At 36.3% G+C, this 24113-nt stretch overlaps 1 protein-coding gene across 3 annotated transcripts in view; it reads left to right on the forward strand.

The window, feature by feature from the left end:
- Positions 1-260: 260 nt before the first annotated feature.
- The window catches only part of LOC139770763 (protein madd-4-like), a 185012-nt gene continuing 161159 nt past the window's right edge, over positions 261-24113 (forward strand). For 2 of the 3 annotated variants that reach the window (XM_071702932.1, XM_071702933.1), the window contains exon 1: positions 261-807. In XM_071702932.1, the coding sequence (XP_071559033.1) occupies positions 784-807 (24 nt within the window). In that variant the 5' untranslated portion in view covers positions 261-783. The remainder of the gene's footprint in view (positions 808-24113) is intronic. The other variant, XM_071702934.1, reaches the window with a different exon arrangement.

A 24113-nucleotide genomic window follows, 5' to 3' on the forward strand; every position in this document is an offset into this window, starting at 1 on the left:
TCCACTCTCACCCCAACGTGAAGTGGGTGGTCGCGGGGTCGATGGGTGCACAGAGGCGAGCGCAGTGGGATGCGGCGGAAGCGTGGGAGTTGAGTGTGGCGTTCTCCACGGGGGTGGCGTGGGTGGTCGAGGTAGGAAGGGAGAATAGGGACGGGAGGGGTAGGCGATCATCTCCCCTCTGCATCCCCCACCTTGTACCACGCCGCACGGGCGCCAACGTCAAGCGCTTTCGAGACTTAAGGCCGACACTCGCGTCGCGCACTTCGGCCCGACGACATCGAACGGTAACGCAGGGACACACGTGTGGTTGAGGTGTTTTGCGGTGTTCAGACATCTCCAGAACGAAGGGATCCCAGTTTCCGTAGATCGCACGGGCTCTCGACAATTGCGATCGAAGCATTTTCGGCGAGATCACGTCTCAACAACGTCGTACCTAATCTGGAGTTCCGTCACGTTCGTCGTTGAACCGCGCATCGCGAATCGTTCGCGGCACGTGCTACGCGCGACAATTGTTATGTGCATATCGCGGCGGGAAGAAGGGTGAAGTGTTGAAATAAATATTCGTAAGTGAGAAAGGTAAAGAATCGTAATTTTCCTCGCGGTAGACGCCTGACAGGTTCCTCGATGCGCCCTTCGTCAGGGGGTGACAGTTGCACGTGGTGGGAACTCGACGATCTCTGACAACAGCCTTGCAGTGAGCACAAGGAGTTGCGTACGTCAGTTAACAAGTGAGAAAAGAGGGATCCATCGTTGACGAGTGTTCTCACCAAGGTTGTCAGGACCATGAAGAAATCCTATTTCGTCTTCGTGAGTACTGAATTTTTTATCGCGTTACTCGATGCACCCGCATAGATTACGATTGTCTTTCGGTTAGTGACGAAAAGAGACCTGTCTCGGCTACTTGAGCCTCTTTTTCCTTTTTAAAAAAAAATTTTTTCTTTTCCCTTCTCTGATCGCCGTCACTTGAGAGATGACGGGAAAACAGGTCGGACCTCCTGGGATACAGACGTATTTTATGCCCGCCCCGACTCTTGCTTGTTTCGCGAGGAAGATCAAAGGCCACGAGCATCACTTTAATCTGCCGATGGCCGATGTATCTTTCTCATTTCCCTTTGAGTGGCCGAACTTTTGAATGCGGTCTCTGAGAGCTAGGGAGTCTTCGTGTCCTTTCGCTGCGCGCACCACCCTCGTCCTCTACAGTCCAAGAACGGCGAAATTAACGACGTGGCCACGTGACTCCCTCTCCCCGTCTGAGGGTTGAAGGGGAACGAGGTCAGCCGGTGCACGCGAGTCGACCAATGTCGGTTTCCAGGCTTTTCGGGGCGCCTTGAGATATAGAGCTTTATATTGGCTGCGGTTAATTTTGCGAGATCTATACATTTTGCTTCGTCTCTACATGCCTCTAAGACATATATATTATCACATCTCGGGGATTTATGTCATTGACGAGATTGAATCTGGAGAGTGAATTTTTAAGTTTATAATGGCGTGTGTAATTGACATTACGATCATTGTTCCACCCCAGTTGACTCAGAGCATCAGTTACTTTACATCTATATTATAATTTCGTACTCAACATTGTAAATGTAATATAACACATGTTATTATATTACATTTACATTGTTGAGTGCGAAATTATATATAAGATGCTGTGTCGACTGGGACATTTCTTTTCTCAATAATTTTGGAGAAAAGAGTTTATATTCGCATTGACTTAAATTTAATAAAAAAAATAAGGAGATAAACTATACCAAATAAAGATATTAAATAAGTTCTTTTTTTATTATATCCGTGAATAAAAAATATAATATTGGAATATAATTTATAGAAGACATTGTAATATTTTCTTTAATTATTTAAGTCATAATAATTGCATATGCAATCAATATAATCAAATGCAAATATAATCAAAAGTAGCGCATCTTTTGTTGTACGTGGAAAATAGGAATTATTTTAATACACGAATATTTAACACGTGAACGTAGTATTATTGATTAAAACATTATACAAGTTGAGAGAACATGTATATAAGTTGTTTCTAACGCGATAACACTTCTGGTAGAAATCTGTCGAAAGCTATCAAGGCATCGCTGTCAACGGATCTGCTGCTTGACAAAAGACGGCTTTTCCACGATGTTCCACAAATTTTGGGGCATCCTTGTTTGATATAGCAGAAACTTTGTCGAAACTTACGAGCGAGCTGCGTTGCGTACAATACAAACGAGGAGCTTCCGCGCTTCTTCAACAGCGCCTCGAAAGAACTCAGAAGAGAGCGCAGAACTAAAGTAAGGAAAGCAACGGCCATACACTCGGTCGTATTTTTGGCGTTCGCGAGTTTCAGAGCAAGAGGATTTATCGGGGTATGCGATGCACCCATTGTTGGTTCACGGATTTATTCACGGAGCTCGTTAGAAGTTGCGTTAAATTTTGAACGCAACTTCTACTCCGATTTTTTTAACTATCGATAAACGATATATTATTATTATTCCAATATTATGCAGGTTTTATTATTAATTATCTCAGCATATATTCTTATACATATTGTATCGAAGCAAACGTCATAACAGATTTTTAACTGCACATTTGCATGATTAAATCTTGCAGAAAAAACTTCTACGTTTTCAACGATATTCGAAATATTGCTACGAAAAATATAACGACGACTCCCATCAACGGGAGATTTGACAAATCGCGTAAAGAGAAATCGTGTCTTTTGATCTGAAATCACATTTCCACTTCGTTTTCATTTCCCACGAAAAGAGCAAGTACTTCCCCGCTTTCAAAAGAGTTCACGAACATTCCGTAATTCTTGAATATTTTTCCTGCGTCTTCTCGTATCTTTACGAGGGTCTTTCTGGCTCGTACCAAATTTTCTACTCTGTTTCGGGACGCGAGTAAACCGCTGAGGGAATGAAACGGATCTTGTAATTTACGAGGTACAATACTCGAAATCTCTTGTTCTGATCTACTCCCTCTGTCGCCAAGATCGCCTTTTCTCACCTGCCGAGAGAAATAAAAAAAAAAGAAAGAAGAACGATCGGGCGGTCCCCTCCGACATGTCTGGAGTTTGCTTTATTACCTGTCGATTATACGCGGCCACCCCCAAGAGTTCTGTTGTCATTCTGGGGCCCATTGTCGGATCTTGCCGCCTGGGACTTGTCGCAGTCTATCTTTCTATGTTTCTGCTCGCCTCTCTGGCTGTATACCTGTAAAGGATCTAGAAAAGACCCATAGCCGGCAAACAATGCTGGCGGGATCAGTACAAGACTATCCACAAATCTTCGTGAGAGATAGTGTTAGAGGGAAATAGGAATTATGTGGGCGCCAACATATCAATAGGCTAATAAGAAAAGATAATTTTTAGATGATACATGATTAGAAGATAATTACGTTTGCTAGTGTCATGAATGAACAAATAAAATGAGAAAGAGATGGAAAGTGTTTTTGGCATTCCACTTTTGGAACTATGTCAAACGTTCATAAACTAAATTGCATGCTAAATTAAGCCAATTATTATAAGATAAATTTTAATTATTTGACAACGCGCTATAACGGTCTTAAAATCTTTTAATATCTTTTAACATTGTTGGTTCTTGTTCTGAGGAATTTCTTATAAAAGCATTTTATATGGAGCTATTTTGCACAATGCTTTCTCGCAATTAGCAAACTACACTACCGGTACAGGCTTAGGACTTTAATATTTCTGCACGTGGAAACTCGTGTTAGTTCTAGAATTCGTGATTCCGAGGCAAGCAATATACTACGTAAAGGAAAGAGGCGATGAATATAACAAGCTAGGTAATACACGCTTGCGCGATACATTTCCGGTGCATTTAAAATAAAGCGCATTTACGTCTCTATGCAATATACTTATTATATTAGTTCGCTCTTCAGTATAAAACAGATACTTGTATATATAGTATAAGACAGATCAGATTTTCGTGAGACAGCTGATACGATAATAATAAGATTAATACTCTTATTTGTAATTTCTATTGTGAAATAGAATTATTCTAAAAGTAGAAGAATTCTAATAACACATCAATATCGTTTAATTATTTTAAATGATAATTTGCGCTTTGTTTATACATAATACATCGTGAAACTTTATAAAATTAGATAAATATCCTCGGAAATATTCACGATGGAATAAGATTTAAGGTAAAAAATTGCGAATTAAAATTAAAAGGCATGGCTTATATTTCCAAAAAAAGTTTTCCTTACACACTCATTTAAAAGCGTAAGTTTCCATAAAGTTCCGTACATCAATAACAAGTAACATAAATTTTATACATTTGGAAGATTATGACTTTTTGACGGGAAAGCGCGCGATTGAACAAAAAATACGGATGTTTTGTCGCGTGGAAAAGCAGAAAAAGAATCTGTCACGAAAATAAAAAGAAAATGAGTACCAACTTATCGCAAAACGGGAAAAATAACTAGAAATAAAAACGTATTCACATTTTATTGATTTATCTATTTCAAAATGCGTTTCAAACATTATATTAAAATCGCTTTTATGTCATATACAGGGCATCTATATATATTTTAATAATTTTTACGTAGTAATAATAAATTAATTGCTCAACCAATTTCGTCATTTGATTCCTTAGACGTAATATGCTATTATACTGTGTATACTATAGCAATTAATTAATTATAGATTAATTATCCTATTTAAAAAGAATTATTAAATTATTAAACTATAAATTTGAAGAATAAAATTTATCTTTGTTTTCATCGGAAAATGGCAATTAATTTATTATTACTATATATATATGCTATATGCATATATTATTATTATTACTATATATATGTATATGTGTATATATATATATATATATATGCTATATGTATGTATATATGTATATGCTATTACTATACATATACAGTGTCTCAAAAAGAGAGAAACTGTGATCGTAACTTTAATAAATTAAAAAAACTGAATCACGTTTTTTGTGGAAAATTAATTTAATTTTTCTGATTTATCACACATATCCTACACAGAGCGAATTTTATTCTTCTCGGGACATAAAAATTTGAAAAAGGCAATAATAGCAAATTAAATTACATAATTTTTTTTTCATCAGTTCAAAGTAAAGCAAAATTTTATTATTCAAATGTGTTATAGATTTAATGCCCATTCATCCAAATTAATTTGAAATACAAGCAACAGAATATATTCGGTATAAATTTATTTTGCAGTACGTTAAGTGTTCCACAGCAGTGACAAATTGACTGGCACGCAGCACTCGGCGTTCTTTTTCTGCGGCTCACAAACATGTATACGCGTTAACTTTACTGCTATTATAACACCGAGAAATCGTGATCGTAATTCAAAATACCGAGAGATGTGATCACTCTCCGAGCAATTAGTTGCGATTAATAGTTCTATAAATAGTCTCTGATTAATAGTTCACGCAAATAATTAATTCCCAAGGAGTGGTTTCGAAGTGACGGTTATTTATCGAAGTAAATATATTTCGCTTGATCTATTTTCAGTTGGATTGGCAATCGAATAGGGAATTACAAATTATTATTTTACAGTATTAATAAAAAATAATTATTTATTCATTATTTCTTTAACGATCTGAATGTATCTTGTCGCGCTTTAAATTTTCGACTCGAATAAATTTGCTCCGTTTACGGATTGAGCTCGTGGATAATACACGGATCACCGAATCGAGCAAATTAAGTGACGAGAAGCCGCAATACATACCATTTTCTAATTATTAACGCGCAATGTTGAGAATAAAGAATAAAGAATAAAGAACATTTATCGTATCTTTATTTTACAGCGTTTAAATATTTCGGGGGCGGTAACGGCTCGCGCGCGGCTTTAATGATTGTTTGTGTGACGTATAGCGCGCTGTACTGACGCAAGGTCGTCGCGCTCTCATTCGCACATCGAAGCTCGAGCGAGCAGGTAACGCATAACGGTGTAAATCGCTTCGTATGTCGTCTCATTATCTCGCGCAATATGATCGCAACGGGTACCGCGCCAAACGAGATCGCTCGCTACGAGGGTTCAGTTCGAAGGGAGACCGTGCAAAATGTTGCGTAACCGTCGTACCCTAGTGATTAATGCGCGTGGGGTCGCGAGTGAATTTTCGTGGGTTAAGTTAGGTGGATGAGTGTTGTGCCAAGAAGAAGAAGACGCAGGGGTGGAACACGAGAGGAGGAGGAGGCCCGGGGAGGCATTGGGCGACGGCGAAGCAACCTAGGGGTAAGTAATCTATTATCTATCTGCTTGTTATTCGCGATATAAATTGTTTATAATTATTTCACGAGAGCAATAATTATTTTCTGAAATATTAATTATTTTGGACATTGCTATAACTTGGGTGTATTTGTGTTTTACAGATCAACGTAGATCGCAGTGCAGTTTACAACTTCGCCGCTGCGCATCGTATCAGTGAGTTAAAATATCTTTTATCTTACATTACTAAAGTAATAATAGATCTGTAAAAATTGTATCAGAAATATTATAAGAATATTAAATATAATGCATTTGTGTGCGGATGTTTTCCGTTTCTAAGGTCTCATTCATGCAAATATTAACGCGCTTGAAAACGAATTGCGCTCTTCGAAGCGTGCAACGCGAAGGTCGATTATAATGGCACGTTTTAAACGGTCCCCCGGACGAGACCGCAAACGGGTTAGGCGCGGGGAACATACAGGCCGCACGGAAGTGTTTATGATCTATGGGCGGAGTGCCTGGGATTATGTACGGGGGAAGATTGTGCAAAGTGGATTAGTGGGATATTAGCGGCGGTCAAGCGTGCTGGCGCTTTCAAGATAAATACTTTGGCACGATATAGGCCCCGTGTCGTGTTACAAAGCGCCCGGGAATCGTTAGCCGCGTCTGCGCGTCGCGTGATTGAGTTCCGAGGTAGCTCGGGCTCAGATGAGGTATGCGTGGCCGGAGCGAAACGCTTTTAGACTTCTATTAGAAGCTGAACACGGGGTGGCATTCCTTAACACCTTGTTAATATCGTCCTGTCGTTTTAAGAATTTATCTTCGATCGACGGCGAGATTAAATCCTATCTTGCTGGTTGCGCGATTCGAAATGGTACAGTTATTCTTATAGTTATATTGTCTTGGATGCAAGAAACAGAAGGAGATAGATATCCTTTTAAAAACGCATTTTATTTTGTTCTTTGACGCATACACTTATTCACTTCTTTATTTCCCGTACATGTTTCTTTCGCTGATTTATAAGGTAAATGTTCCAATGCCTGTACACGTACCTATGTCTGGACATTTTTATCATTCTAGTCCTTAAATAAATTTTATCATTCTAGTCCTTAAATATAAGTTATAAAGCGAATTAAAATCAAGGACTCAAAGATAAAAATATTTTTCTTGTATTATATTTTTATCTTTGATTTTAATTAGAGTTATACTTACCTATTTAAAAACTAAAATGATAAAAGTGTCCAGACATAGGTCTTAAAAGTGTCCCGACATTGGTATATTTACCTTACTTCATCTATCTCTCTCGTCATATATTCTCTTCCTCTGATCGGACTTTCTCTTACACAGTGAGCAACATTTTTAACACGAATTAATGTGTGCACATATATAACATACGTTATATATAGCATATGTTTATATATTTTACATATTTAAAGTCAGAAGTTAGCGATATGTATGTTAGAATAATGAAACGTGATATGTGAAATATAATTCTATTCGAATACATGAATTGGACATTTAACAGACATGTCAGCAGTTTATTTTAACAGATTCTTATTCCTTTTTTAACTTTTGTGTTATATATCCGAGTACTGTCTTGTCTCAATTTTGTTTTTTTTTAAACGTTTAAACGTTAAAACATTTAAAACGTAACAAAATAAATTTGAAACTAAATTAAATAAGTTAATATAATTATTTGAGATTAACTAAAACAAGGAAATATTAGGACATGAGATTTTATTATATTTTACTAACCTTAATTAAACTCTAAAAGCTTAATTGAAATCTTGTCATCCCTAGTTATTTATAAGCCTGATAGTGGTCGATGTCTATCATTAAAAGATTAAATAAATTAACTGCTAAATAATTTTTTAAAAAGTTTTACCAAAACGAAAAGGTTCGGAAGCATGAATAATCGAAATAAATCCGATAAATTGCTCACGAATAAACGATAGCTTTACGAAAATGCATTCCGCATCGAACGTGAAAACTATGATAAATCTGTACGCGATAATTTTCATTTAAAATAAATACAGTTTGATTGTTCGGACGATAATGCGGATTACGAAGTAAACTATATTGTATACATTTACGTGTAAAACTTTAATATTCTCGCGTAACGTGCGCCTCGGGTAATGAAAAAGAAAGCTACAAATGTGCTCGAGGAAGTTTATTCGCGATTATAAACCGGCGTGCACTGCGGATTCGTAGATTTTTAGACAGCTTGTTGCAGCATGTAACGTGCTATAATCACGTAGCTCCGTCGGTCGTCACGAACGTATTTTCGACGAGGCTTTCTCTAAAAGACTCGCTAGATGATTTTCTCTCAACCGAGTCTCTGTCAAATAACTTGTGTCTCATTGTGCTCATTCCGTAACGAGTAGTAAATTAGCGCTGCACGTGCAGGTGCGAACAAGTTGAGTTCATACGACCCTAGTCGCCTAGTTAGTAAATAATACGTAATTACAGGGCGCAATGAAATATGAGTCCGTTAGTTCAGTTGCTCCGAGATCAATACTGCTTAGACTTTACCGTTTTGAAAAGGTTGACACGTCGGCCACATCGTGACATTTTTTTCAGCTAAAGATAAAAGAATGAGCTAAAAATGGGAGAAAAAATGTCTTCTACATTTTCCATATCGGAAATACAGTTTAAATTTTATATAGTTAACACGTCGGCCACATCGTAACTATATAAAATTTAAACTGTATTTCCGATATGGAAAATGTAGAAGACATTTTTTCTCCCATTTTTAGCTCATTCTTTTATCTTTAGCTGAAAAAAATGTCGTATTAGCGTCTTTCAAATCACTGTCTGAATGACAATTATTGCGACGGTATAATGTTGTTGGTCAAAGTACGATAAAAGTTCACGAGCTAACTTGTTCTTAAAAGACAGCAAACTCGGTTTGCTCATGGGAAATCTGAGCGAGCGTACTAGTATCACTACGTCCGGGATCACTTACGAGGATACGGAAATGTTGTATGGATATTCGTACGAGTGGTCGGTATGAGAGTTCGGTAACGCTGCGAGAATTTCCGAGAGTCATGCCAGATTATCGAGCTGGCCGTTCTCCCGCGCGCATTTCATCCCAAATGTACCGCGGCTGCATCGCTGCATCCCTTAGACGATCGGGCCTTTTGATTAAATCATTATGTAACTTGAATATAATTTTCGCGGATAATTACTTGGATCGTTGGGTATCGTATTAGATGATCTCGCTATTAGAATAATCGAAGGGAAATCTGAACCGTAAAGCGTTATTATATATTTTCTCATAAGTCTGGGTATAAATCGATCGTATCTATAATTTTAAACTCTTTAGAGATACTGACATATACGTTCTATTTTTTAAAATTCCAATACTGTTAACAAAGAAAAAACAAACAATAATAGGAAATAAATTTTACTGTCGAATCTCCAACAAAAGAAAAAAAGATCTCTTCATGTGATGGCAGATATTTACATAACTTGGAATTGGTACTAAAATATTTATTATTTTTTAACTTCAAAATTTATTCCTGAAGAGGATAATAAATTTTCGCTAAATTAATATAGTTAAAATTATTCCGTCTTAATTTTGAAAATATATTTTTGGTAACAGCATTGCGAATATACTTGTCTTATTTAACTTGTCGTGAACTCACTATATCTAAATATTATACTCTTTAAACTCATAAAAAAACTAAAATGAAATTTTTTAAACTTATTACTCTTTATATAAAGAACTAAGTGTCGTTTATGCTTTGTAAGCAGTAACAACAATATTTTGTCCTTACCGATATTGTGAAACATAAATGTACATATCGATAGACTTATTGGCTCTAACTTCCTTCTGCTCCGAGTCTGAATACCCTGAGATGTTCGGAGTGAAACGCGAACGGTACGAATCGAGGTTATTGGATGAATCTCGTGCACATTTGCGATAAAAGATGCGCTCATTACTGCAGTCATCCTCCGAGGCAGTGTCCGGCCCATTTCGACCGATCAGTCTTCGCTCGATCGCGGCAGCGAGTTGCCCCGTTAATGGGTTAAAAGAGGCGCTCCGTTCCGGCTCTTGCAAGGCACTTTACAGATTGCCCCTCGGAGTAGTAAGCCGTTAAGCCCCGTGCTGTACAGAAAATGTTTTAAGAACTTAAGGGCTGTGGCCGGCCTAAAAGGATTATGACCGACCAAGCAGCGTGACCACGCGCGGGAGGACGTTTAAGAGTGGAAGCGCTCGCTTATCTCGGTAACGACCGCTCTCAGGTTTTACGGATTCCCCGTTCTCCCCGCCAATCGGCCGATCGGTAGTTGGTGCGCGTGCTGTCGTTGCCGGCCAGAACGATCGGGAATTCGAGGATTACGGCTCGCGCATATATGCGCGTCGGGCAATCGAGCAAGGTGGCGACGGCACATCGTCGTTGGGCCGCTCGAGATGTCAAATACTATCCGCTCCTCGTAAATTCTTCAGCGACATCGTGTCCGGGATATTTCGATCTCTTCGCGTGTTGGACTCGCCTGAATATGGATATGTAAATGCGTAGGGCGTGAGCGCTGCAACGCGCGTAAAAAAGTACTTTGCCTGATGGCGACGTTAGTTTCGCGTTTTACGATTTTCCGTCGCTCGCCGAATCGTTCGCTGTTACATATATACGTTCGCGAGCACAACGGGGAGTATCGCGACCCTTTCACGCACATTGCTGTGATAGATAATTTTTATATTGCCTGTTACGTTACTTCGACATTCTCGAAAGTCTATTTTTAACCTAGAAATGAAATCTGGTTACTTATGAGGCATTAATGATGGATAAACGTTTATCGCCTGGAGCATAACTCCGCTAATGCGACTGGGACGAGTAGTCTGTCGAAACGACAAATTATAGAGGCGCAACGTTGATGATGGTAGTAGAGCTGGTAACGATTGCCTTGTTTTACGAATTTCTCGCCAGCCAATCGATATGAGCAAGACGTTTGAGAAATTGAAGACTGCTGGGCCGCGTACGTCCGGTTGCTAGTCGGGATAATAGTTGTGCCAGGCGCCTTTCATCATCCTGAGGCGGTAATGGACCGATACCATCGGGATCCTCGGTACTCTATTTCCAGTCCCACAGGCTTTCTACGTCGACGATAATTTGGCACCTGCAGGTATATACCGGGAAATTCTAAGGCATAGATAGCGCATCGTCGATTATTTCATCTCCCAAATGTATGAAACAGCGTGCCTTAAATGGAAAAATACGAAAAAACACGCCAACTTTCCGATTTCTATACAATACGCTGTGCCGGGGATGATGCCAAATATTTGGATGGAAAAATATGTCGACGAGAAAGACTATTTTCTTGGAAGTTAATCGTGATTTAGCTGATAGTAAAATAGCTGATAGTCCTGATTTTAATCAATAGTCAACACATTGATTTTCTTATATATTAAAAAATAAATAGCGATTTTAAATTTCTGTTATAATATATATAGTTATAAAAGTAACAGAATCGTAAGAAAAAGCGTAAGGATAGAACAATATATAAATATTTAAAAAATTGAATATTTGATTAATTTATTTTTATTTAAATTCTTTATTTGCAATTGATTTATTCTAAAATAATTTTGACCTTATTTGCAATTAATTTATTTTAAAATAATTGAACTTGAATATTACATGATTGCATATATTATTTTCTTGTTCTCTTATAAAATTGGCAGTACCGGTCTTTCGCTATAGTATGTCTATGAATTTAGTATGGCGCATCTATTCCGATATTACGGTAATCCTCTCATACTCAGTATTCAGAAAACTGAGTATCCGTTTGACAGCGGTGTACGAGCGTGCCAGAAAAGCAATTACTCGCTTAAACGTCGATGAGATATCGATTGGTAGCGAGAGATGTATTCCCTCTTACGAGCTTCTTCTAATGCGATTGATGCTCGTTCAGTTGCGATATTCGTTCCAACCATTTCGCTTATAGGTCTTATATCTCTAATTATGGGAAATTCTTTGATAAATTCATTGACAATATACCGTGATTACCATGGAAAGCTTCTCGTATGTACAAAAAATTTTATAAAATAAATAGGTAGACTAATAAATAAAATTTTGAAGAATTTTGTATAATTATAAAATTCTTAAAAAGCTTTAAAAATCATTAAGAAATTTGTGCAACAAATTTGTATAATATTTATACATATAGTATCATGTAAAGCATAGGATTTTTTAAAATAAAATTTTAATGATAATTTCCCTTTAGAATATTTACTTTTAGAATATTTATTTTAAAAAGGCAAAGAAATTAATTATTCTTAAATGGAACTAGGAATCAATAAATTTAATATAGGGATAATTTATCCCGGTTATCTTTAACTTCAATTAAAGTAATTAAAACAAAATGCAGGTGCATAATAGATACATATACAACTTTCGAATTCTTTAAGCCAATGTATATTATATGTCTCTACAGATCTCTTCGCTATATTCGTTCGTCGATAATCGATTTTGGGATGATCGGAATTGGGAATTCCATCTCACGCGGCTGGTAACGAGAATGACGAGATTAGATATCGATTACGTTCGCGTCACGCGTCATGAGGAGAAACGATTTTTCGCCGAGTCGATGAGCAATTCTCGGTAGAAACGAAATGCTTCAAGGAACGATATGGTAATTCTCTATGTTGGATATCGGTTTTTAAGATATGCTATTTTTCAGCCGAGAAAAGTTCATGCCATCTCTCATGTCAAATTATATTGGATTATATTTATGCAGTTTATAAGACGCGCATAAAAATATCTTTACATATAACAAATAGCAGTAATACAAGAGTAATTATATCCACGATAAAAATATTTGAACTGAACTTTGAAGGATTGGAGCTAAATAAATAATGACAATTAATCATAATAAAAGCGAAAATTATTTCTTAAAGACAAAGCATTTTACCTTTGAAATAATAGAGGAAGACATGTAGACACACGGAGAAAGTATTTAGTTTTATAATTATTATATAAATTATATTATATATATATTATATATATATCTTGTGTATATCTACTTTTGCATTGATATCGATAAATATCTTTCGATAAAAGTTCTATATCTTTTTTATTATTTTCAATATTCTTGTAGATATCAGATATTCTCGAAGTAATATTAGTATTTGGAAAACATCATGTATATTTAATGATCAGGTTAGCGCATTTGCATAATGAAAACGTAACATATCTTTTTAATACCATAGATGCGGAATTTGCACCAAATTGACGGGCAAAATGAAACAACAAATCGATAATGAATCACAACGAGGAATAGAAAGAGAATAGTCTCTCGTGAAACGATGCTTGTGCATGTTCACGAAACGTTTTCGATGACCTAGAAATTAACGGAAATCGTTAAAATCGACTGTCGTTACGCGAGCTAATTTCAAGGATTCCTCGGAGTATCGACACGAGTGATAGGATAACGTGTATAGAGAACTCTGGAGTGTCTCAACTCACTCATATTTGAGCAGAATTGCTTCTACGAGATATATGAATTCACTATATTGATAACTAATAATTAATAACTAATTAATAATTAATGATTCAAACATATAATAGACACAATTATTTCTAAATAAATTAATTTTTAACTTTTACTATTTAAAAGTATTTTATTACTGAAGAAAAATAAACAAGACCCTGATCTAGATATTCTAATGAAAAAGATTTATATCTCAAGAATATTGTTCTCATCGTTACGATCTTAACGTCAATATAACAATTTTAATTCTTGTTTTATTTATGTCGTTTTCAAACTGCCGGTCGATACGGCTATTTCCTTGGCCAGTTAAAAGAAACGTCGTTTTGCTTGTTACGCGCTCGTATTGAATCGGAAAGTCATTTCTCCGGCGTAGCTGCAATGTCGACTGTGTTTGTGACACATATATCGAGGGGAAGGGCGACATTTTCAACGTGCCGTCATTAACGCTCGCCACGGGAGAGTGCGACGACCCGGGTCGCAATTAGTTCGCATACCTGGCCCATGAACCTGGCGAAGAAACGAAACACCGCGCAAAGCGCATCGCATGATCGCGCAGTCACGTCTCTCTCGTATCGTGGGACGAATGTATGTACGCAGGTGCAGCATGCCCCTGCGCTAAAATGCAACACCGCGTACGCAATTATCTGGGAAACATGCAAACCATTGACGTGCCTACGCGACTACGCGTACCGCTGTTTTCTCTACTTAGGAGGCGCAATTTTCTTTTTCGTCGCGGTTCTCGTCGGGGGCTGTAAATAACGTTTGTGCGCGCGACTTGACGCGCACACACGCTCTCGCGCGTTTATTTACTTAGTTATTAATGATGTTTTCCCTGCAACGAGAAGAGGTACAAAAATGAGGATATATATAGACTAATATGTGGATAAAACTGTTCCGATTGAAATCAGCAATTAGACTGCGAAAAAGGCATACAAAAAAGTATACAAAGTTAGCATTTTAAATGATAATGAATAAGGAAAGTATTTTTCATTAACAATAGGAAATAAAATATTTTTATAAACTTCGATGTTTTCAAGTAATGTGACTGTTGAAAGGAGCATATAATTGATATAATTTTTTTATTACATATTGACTATTATATATTTACAAAATCATGTATATATTTATATAAATATGTATCGAATCAGGGGTAATGTTCGAGCATTCTATGGTCATTATTATCGCGACATCGTCGTTATTACACGACGCAAAAACTTTCATCTCCGTTGGATTTGGTTTTCCATGAATTAATTTTGAGGATTATCTTTAGAATTACATAGCTTAAAGAGCATTACAAGCCAAGGTACTGTCGCACACAGTGGTTATTTACTCTACGTGATTCAATCTTGGATTGCACTTAACAGTGCAACTTGTCTAGATTTATTAATAGAAGCAATGAAAATTGGAGCCGATTTTGCCTTTTAATTAGCTTTATAAATATAATTTTCGATTGCATATTATTTTTCAAATCAATTGATCATTTAGGTATATTTAGTCACAACAGAAAATAATTTTATTACTTTCAGAAAATAATACAACCGTTCTCTTTTAACGTAAAATATTTCGCAAAATGTGTAACGATAAAAATTTAAACTTAAAATAGTTTTTGTTACTATCTTTTTCATGTGACATTACGCGAAAAAATTATACGATTGTAGGAAAAGTAGCACATATTAAGTAATAGCGGCGAAATGCAATGCGTTTGAAATTAAATACATATGCTGAACGCATATAATCAACGCTTTTAATGTAAAATTTTTATATTTTTAATTGTCTCTTTTTTTATATCGCATTATGTTACTTTTCATTCGTTTCATTTTTTATATCGCTTTATATTACGTGTCAAAATATTCTATTGCCGCGATAAAGGTTTGTAACTGGTAACCACGGACTGCGGCAATATTTTGCACGTCATCAGAAAACCGCGGAAGCTATGCTGCGGAGAGTGGGCACTGTCGCTACGCGTCCGTGCGATAGGAAACATGAAACTATTTCCGACCCACAGTTAAATAATATCATTGGAAAGATGAGAAAGCTGAACGAGCTTTCAAGAGAAAACATTTTTCTTGAAATAACGCGAGAGACACCGTGGAATTGCGTCTGTTCATTTGCGACAATGTTGTGTAAAATCTTTACTAGATTTCCGAACGCTGTTCTTGTTTTGAGTACATAATAAGTTTCAGTAAAATCCTATCTTGTAATAGAATCTAAGATACAGAAAATAAATTTATTTCTAAATTTATTTATTTGATGACATTTTTATTTGAAATATAATATATATATATATATATATATATATATATATATATTATATTTGGATTTCTGCGTAAAAAGAAAGAAATGTCGAAAGATATATTTTATTTGAAAATACATTGCATTCAAAATTGTAAATTTAATTAATAAGTAATCTAATATTAAATCTTTGAAAAAACCATTATATGTTTTGCATAAAAATATAAATATATAAATAACTTAAAAAATATAGAAAATACAAAAAAAAGATTACATAGATAAATAGATAATCTTTTAAGACAGTGCTGAAGAACGAATATACGCGTGTAGCGAATAAAATATTGGATCAGGCTGTGTAAAAGCGCATTAATATATCATAAAACGAATGTTCAATCAGAAATTCTCTATAAAACTTTTATAACCCATCAACGCACTTGATATCCTTGCTATATTTCCGTTCGTGTACCGTGTAATCAGGTACTGGAAAAGGCCGATCAATGGAGCTTGCAAAGACCGTTCGAGAAATATTCTGAAATATTACGAGTATATTAATATACGAGGCGCATAATTATAGGAGAAATACCGACATATTCAGCCGGACAGTGTGAAAACGTCCTAATGATTCCTCGACGTTGAATGGCAAAAAATTGAAATCTATTCCGCGGAAGACAGTGGTAGAAAGTAATTAGAAAGAGCGAGCGATTATCGCGATTAAAATCCTCCGGGTAATCTCGCGATTTAACGCGACGAAAGGTCGATTTGCATAATCCACCGTAGACAGCGAGCGAAATTCGACGTTGAGTTATTCCATCCGCCTCTGTAACAATGTAATCTTCGCGTTATTCGATCATTTAAGAGTCCTTCGCACCAGTAATTTAGATTTAAGTCAAAGTGGCTTAGTGACTTTTGTTCTTTTTAAATTATTGCTTACTTTTATTACGGTTGTTAAAGTTAGATAAGGGGTTTAATTGATTTTACATATCTTTTACTATGCCTGTCTTTAAGAGGCATCGAATTAAATAATATACAGCTTTAATAACTGATTGCGAAAACAATTACTTATTAAATGATTGTGGAGTTCTAATAATTGATTGCGAAAACAATTATTTATTAAATGATTGTGGAGCAATCTAAAAAAAGAACAAAAATTTGTTTAACCGAAATTATTAATATTGGTACAATATGTATTTTAAAATACGAACAAACTTCTCAAATAATTACAGTTACGTTAATTATCAACAATGTTTAAATGACAGAATACGTTCTGTCGTTTTTCATTTAAGCATCTTGAAGATGAAAATCTTCTCGGTGTGACGTGGTGAAAGCGATAAAAAACAAATAATAATTTTGTCAATACTGACCTAAGGACGGCGTTAAAAGACGTCCGGCAGCATGTCGATTTTCTTACCGCGTGACGAGCTAACCAAGTAGGAAGAAATTTCCACCCTGGGCTTCGTAGCAATATCGCGTTTTTATCCCTCGAAACAGAAATGACCAATCCAATGTACCGGAGCTTGAAACAGCCTGGAGAAAGAGCGAGATTGGCTTCGACCGTTTGATCGGGCCAATCTCCACGCGAGTGTCGAAAAGATTTCCTATTCTCCATTATCTTTTTGCAAGGCCAAATCTTCCTTGGCCACTGCCAATATAATTTCAACTTGCGCAAATTTCTCTGATATCTTTTAAGCTGATCACCCGAGCAAATCGTGCCTCCTCGGTTGAATAAAATCGAGCACGTGCATGTTTATGGATAGAAAGATATGGCGTGTAAAGTTGCTAAATGCTGTACAAACATGTTTCAACGTATCCACGATATCATCGCGTATTCAGGAACGTACATTGTAGGTATTTGCTAAAGATTGATCGTGCCATTAAATGATAATGGATGTAGTTTATGTCGATAGTACGATTTTATCAAGAAATTATTACTTGTTAAATAATTACAATTTTTACGAGTTTTAATTGAAGAATACGCGAAAGACACGAAATGTATTAAATTATCATTCTAGCTGTATTTCATATGGAGCATTTATATGTGCACAAAATGATTTTGAGAGACATTGGAGGCACTATAAATATATAGAGTCCAATCGTACATTGTCCAAGTTAGTTCGTACGGAACGCGAAATCCGGACACGTCTCGGTACGTTTGACAAATTGACGCGAACTTCAGCGAGTGACTTTTAGCTTGATGTAAGACGAGTTCTGGTTTCAGTTTGAGCGTCGAATTTATTTTCAGCGCATGGATAGATGAGTGAAGTAGTTTCCCGAAAGGTATAGTGTCGATTAATAACGCAGCCACGAAACTGCCATTTCCCTTTCATTTCCGAACCGGATGAGATCTATATCGTTTTGTTAAAATATTCAATTCCATGACATAAATAATTCAAAGAAGAACCTGATTTGTTGGTGTTCTGCACGAAATAACTCTGAAAAAAGAACGTCGCGAAAATATAGTAACACTAAAATCCGAAGAATGGTTTGGATTTGACGCTATTAACATTTTGTATATGCGACTGGTCGAATAACAGCATCAGAGTTCCAGTTCTGGAAGAAAAAAAGCATTTTATGTTGTTTTTAATTAAAGGTGAATACTTTAAACACCATTTGCTCGAAAGCCGTGTACGTAGCTCTTTTTTCCATGTTTTCAATTCTAGATCGTCTTTAAGAAAATCGCTCTTCAAGACCTAGGTCGCCGATTCAATTTCTCACGCGCGAGCGACAGCTCGTGATAGCTCGAATGGAACGCGGAATCGGATACGTTTCGGTACGTTTGACAAATCGACGGAAGCGAGCTCGCGAAAGTTTTTTCTCCAACGCGAAAACCCGCCGCGCCACTTGCGCAAGTTTTTTGATGGGGCACATGGTCGCGTCCCTTGCTCGAAGCTCCTCAGTTATTTTTCCGTGGAAGATCGTTTCCGGTTTTTCCCGCGGCGCATAAAACAACTGGGAGAACCTCGGGGAGAACCTAAAACTTTCTTACGTTTTGTACGCGTTTTAACTTTTATTTATTAAAATTTTCTTCTTTTGACTCCTCATCACAATGTTTCATAACACGATTAAAATATTAAAATTAATCAAATAATTCACGATGTTCTCTTTCTCCTTTTTCATATACTTATCATTTAAGTATCTACTTTTAATCACACACATCTTATATCAATATGAATCACATAATTCGACAAGTATTAAGAAATTAGAGCAATAATTAAGAGATTATGACATTAAGAGAGCAATGACATTGGATACATTATTTTTAATACAATTACTCAATGAAATGATTTTCATGCTCAAAAAAAGCATGGATTTGCAATTGCAATTGAATGATCGTAAGAGCACGTAAAGTAATTAAAATTGTGTATGCACAAAGACACGCAATGAACGTGAAATTCGAACCAATTCGGTAATATTGAACGGAATTAACGTTCGGGTTATACGATTGCTAATAATTTCGATAAATAGATTTTTGATTAATTAGAGAATTTGACAAATTTAAATGTGCAAATGCACATACGATGCAAAATGATAAGCATATTAATACCTAAAATGGCACTGAATACTGTAATAGTCAATATGCAATTAAAAAATAATATTGTTATATAATATTTGAAATTATAGTGCTATTATATAATACTTGATGCAAGAGTATGTAAATGGTGGTTATATGCTTATCTTTGTATTTCTATTAACTAGTTACGGCAAAAAGAATAAACAAACTCGCGTTTTACTCTGCATTTTATTGCGGAATATTTAAAACGATACTTATTATACCCCAAAAATGAATCGTCCATGATCAACGTTGAAATACATCGCAGAATACCGGAGTATATATTCTTGATAGAATCGCGACGTATGGGACAGGGCGAGACGCGTCTCGTATTTCTGCATTTCTCTCTTTTTGCCGCATACGTCTTCAATCATGGTATAATATGAATCGCGCACGCGGGTTCACGGGGTCCGGTTGAAAGTGAATGCTTTAACGTACGCACCTGTATTGTAGGCCGCGACACACGACGTTTCTTATTGCCGATAAATCTTGTTTTCCTTTTATATATAGCTTTTGAAATATCGTTTCACAATTTTATTTGCTTCCTTTCTCAGTTTTCTAAAATACATAGAGCACCCCTTACCTATGTATATATCTATTTTTGTTTGATGCATATTTTAAAACGCATTTTGATAAATTGCTATCGACTTTTGCTCACGATATAATTAAATGTAGAAAGTAAATATAAAAAAAATATATATATGTTTATGTGTTAAAAATATTAATGAGAAACGTAAAATATTTATACGAAAATTTTTATGAGGGATGTCAGTTATTTTTACTTCTTCACTGGGTGTTTTATATTTTTTGTGTGTCATATAAACTGGTAATGGCTGAAACATCTATCCTCGGATTCATTATAGATGAGATGCAACTAATAGCGCAATTTTTTGTGGCACGTTCACTCACGAGTTAAATTAACCGTGTACTCGCGCTGTAACATCGAATAGTTAGAGTTGTTTGTAGAATAATATGCATTATAACTTCCATATGTAGTAGACAAGGAAATGAACAAAGCGCGATCATGTACGACCGCGTTTAAGCTCCGTATGTGTATACATATGTATATAAATACACACACACAATAAAGTATGGACTGCGATGCGTGTGGAGCGCGTGCTTACGTGCTATGTGTGTGTGTGTGTGTGTGTGGCAGGTATAATAAATTTTCTATAGCGAATCTTTCTCAGAATTCGTGAGAAAGTCGAAAATCATACATTCAACATTAAATGCGCTAAGTCGGCTAAGTGCTTCTATTCTTATCTATCATGAATTCATGAATGTGCCCTTTGTATTATTAGATAAATTTGATTTAAAATTAACCATATCTAGTCCAAATATATCAAACTTGACCGAATTAGCTGCGCAACGATATAAAAAAGTATAAATATTTTTTGAAAACTGTAACGCATTAACGACTTGCTAATATGTCGATATGAATTATCGATAGTTTATTAAATTTAAACATTCTGCCTCGATATAATCCATGCATACTGATGACGTTTTAAATTCGGCCGCGAGCCTGGCGAGATGTTAACCCGACGAGAGAGCAGGATTTATTGATCAGCCGCTATAAGCGCGCGAATGCTCTCTTTCTCCTCTCTCTCTCCGCGGGGGATTATAAACGGATCGCGAAGTTTCGCTGTTCCATCCTTCGCGAATTTTGCGCACGGTATTACGCAAACCGGGCTCCAACGTCTTGAATTACGCGCGAGCGCCTTCTTCTACATGTAGGCGCGCGCCTCCTCGAGCGTCTTTAATGGTACATTAACTGCTGCGGTTCTCCTAAATTATTGATATTTACCCGGGGTATGTACGAACGTGTTTTCTCAGTCGAGCGGGTTCCTCATCGGAAGAGATATCCACATTCGCGCGAATGATTAAATTTTATATGCTCGGCTACGACACACTTCCTTGAATCCCTTCGACAGCTTGTTAAAATCATATAGAGCAGGTTGAGATGCGATATAGACCGTATATTCAAATTTCTTTACCTTTTTGGCATTTTTATACAATTATTATTGCTGCAAATCTTGTTTGTTACATTTGGAATTTAAAAATATATAGTAATCTTTGTCACATTTCCGTGTATTTATATCTACACAGATTTATGCTGTTAATATTAATTTACTCAATAAAATTTTGAAATATTATAATAAGTAAATGTTACAATATATAAATACATTAGTTACATTGATAGAATAGAAGATACTTAAATTTGATATAGGAAACATGTGGAAATACATAGGTTGCTAAGCGAAAAACTAATTCAAATTTGTTATTGAAAGTTGAGTTTGACAGGAACATAGTTTTCGTTACCGATAACAGCTGAATTTATTTTTTTGTTTCTTGTTTTCGCAGTTAACGCTGTGAACCGTCCGGCGCAATCTAACGCGGGATTTTTATTTGTCACGCGTTTTGTTCTCTCTACGTCATAAAAATAGTTTTATATATCAATCAAGCGTCGCGAGTAATGCTTTTTACATATCAAAAGATATCGCGTCATTGATTTTTTATGTCGATATTTTACTTGCTTCAATACGAGAAACGTCTTCGAGACTATTTCCAGTTTCTAGACAGAGACAACTAAAATAACGATCCTCTTCTCTTAGCTGTGTTTGTTTGCTGTGTTCGAAACGTAATTGCGGATTGCTTCATCCGATAAGTTGTCTTAACCCATAAATTTGTCTGGAGCAAGATTATGGTAGGAAGATGCAAATGCAATTTCGTTCGTTGATTGACGTCGCTACGGCAACCGGGACGCGGACCGGACTGATGTCATTTTAATGCCTTTTTGCTCGTTAGAATAAATCGCCTAGTTTGTGCAATTGTACTTTACAGGTTTTATTTAAGTTGGGGCTGAATTTCTACGAATCGATATCGCTAGATATCTAGATACTATTTTAAGATGAGACGAAAAGTTATGCCATGAAAAAAGAGTTATTTATTTAATCTCTTCTTCGGTGAAAAAATAAACAATCACTTGTTACTTATCTGTAACAAGTAATAAATCGGATGAACAAGATTTATTTTAAGATTCTATTTCTTTTAATGTCTTTTATTTTCCTATACTTTTGTAATTGGTTTAATCAATTGTCGTATGTCATTATCTGGGAAGCATTCAAAAATATTTTTCAAAATTTCCTCATATTACTACCGTGTGATAAAAGGACGCACAATCAAAAGATATAACAATCATGGATGCGAACGTGTTATATTAGCGCAGCTGCCGACAGACAAAACATTCGCCAACTGACGACATTACCTACGCAAATTTGAACTAAAACGCAGTGATTTCGCTTCACATTTATTCGCGTAACCGTACACTTGCAACATGTATTTGCTCGAGCAGACGCGCGGAAACGAATGTTGATTCATTCAATAGAGCGTAGATACTCCACAGCGTCTCGTACTGATCGATACTTTCGCCTTTTCTCTTTCGGGCACGTTTCTTCTCTGCGATAAGTCGGTAAGACTATTTCATTATTCATTATTCATCGCGTTAAAGAAAATTAAAGCGTAGAAAGATAAAATAATTACGTGTACATGGCGATTGTTATAGGTGATTTTGTTGCTTCAGTTTTGTTTCGTCCAAAGTAGCTTCTCGTCAAGCAATCGCGTTTAGTCCTTTTTTTCACCGGCACTTTTTCGCCTTCGGTTGCTCGTTCGCATTCTGATCGTGTTTGCAAATTCTGGTTCTACGTTGGGGCGTGCGGTAGACCGCGGAATTCAAATAAACCGTGGAATATCGATTTTTCTTCCCTTCTTTCTAGTATGTCGTGCGGAGCTGCTGATTTTTCGTTCCGGCTTTCGCTGCGAAAAAGTTGCCTTAATGTCACTCTCTAATACAAATTTGTACGATCACGTCCCCGTACATAGATTTGCGAACGAATATGATGCAAAATTACGCGATCAAATACGTGTGACGCGGAATTCTTATTACTGTAACTACATTTTTGACGTCTATATCTAACAAGACTGACTGTAGTGTACCTTTAAATAATTTGCTACTAAAATATTGATCGACTGTAACAATTAATTTCAATTAACTTTTTAAACACAAAGCAACCAGCATTATTTTGGTATATGCACATTCTATATGCAGAACTTCGAAATTAGAATGGTTGATGGAAAATAAACTGGCACATATGTGTATAATCAATTTTTTATCTTGTCGAAAGTCAACATAAATTCCAACAAAAGCACCTTAATAATGTCTGTATTTTAAAACAGGAAATTAATCCATCATTTTGACGGGATCGGTTGTTTTAAGTGTTAAATAATTGAGACACATTTTGATGGCAATCGCGTAATTTGGCGCGCGTGTGTAACTATTCTTAAATATCCTTCAAACCAAAAACATGATTTAAAATGAATCGGTAACAGTCGGCGAACGCGTAAAGGGAGGTGGTTGAATTTACGGCCTGCGGATATACCGCGGCAGATACTCGCGGAAATTAACACGTTTCGGAGCCGTTGATTGACGCGCGGGATTGCACGTCGCGACAGCAGGAATTGCGTAAGTGTTATCGCCGAACCGTGAAGGATCGGGGGTTGGAGAGCCTGTTAAATGCGCGAGGACGGGCGCTACGAGGGGGAGGGCGCCGACGAGGGATGGCAGGCGGCGCTGCCGCGTAGGCACCC

Source organism: Temnothorax nylanderi, unplaced genomic scaffold (genome assembly GCF_030848795.1).
Source record: "Temnothorax nylanderi isolate EJ_2023f unplaced genomic scaffold, tnyl_v1.0 TNYL_tig0032_pilon, whole genome shotgun sequence".
NCBI lineage: Eukaryota > Metazoa > Arthropoda > Insecta > Hymenoptera > Formicidae > Temnothorax > Temnothorax nylanderi.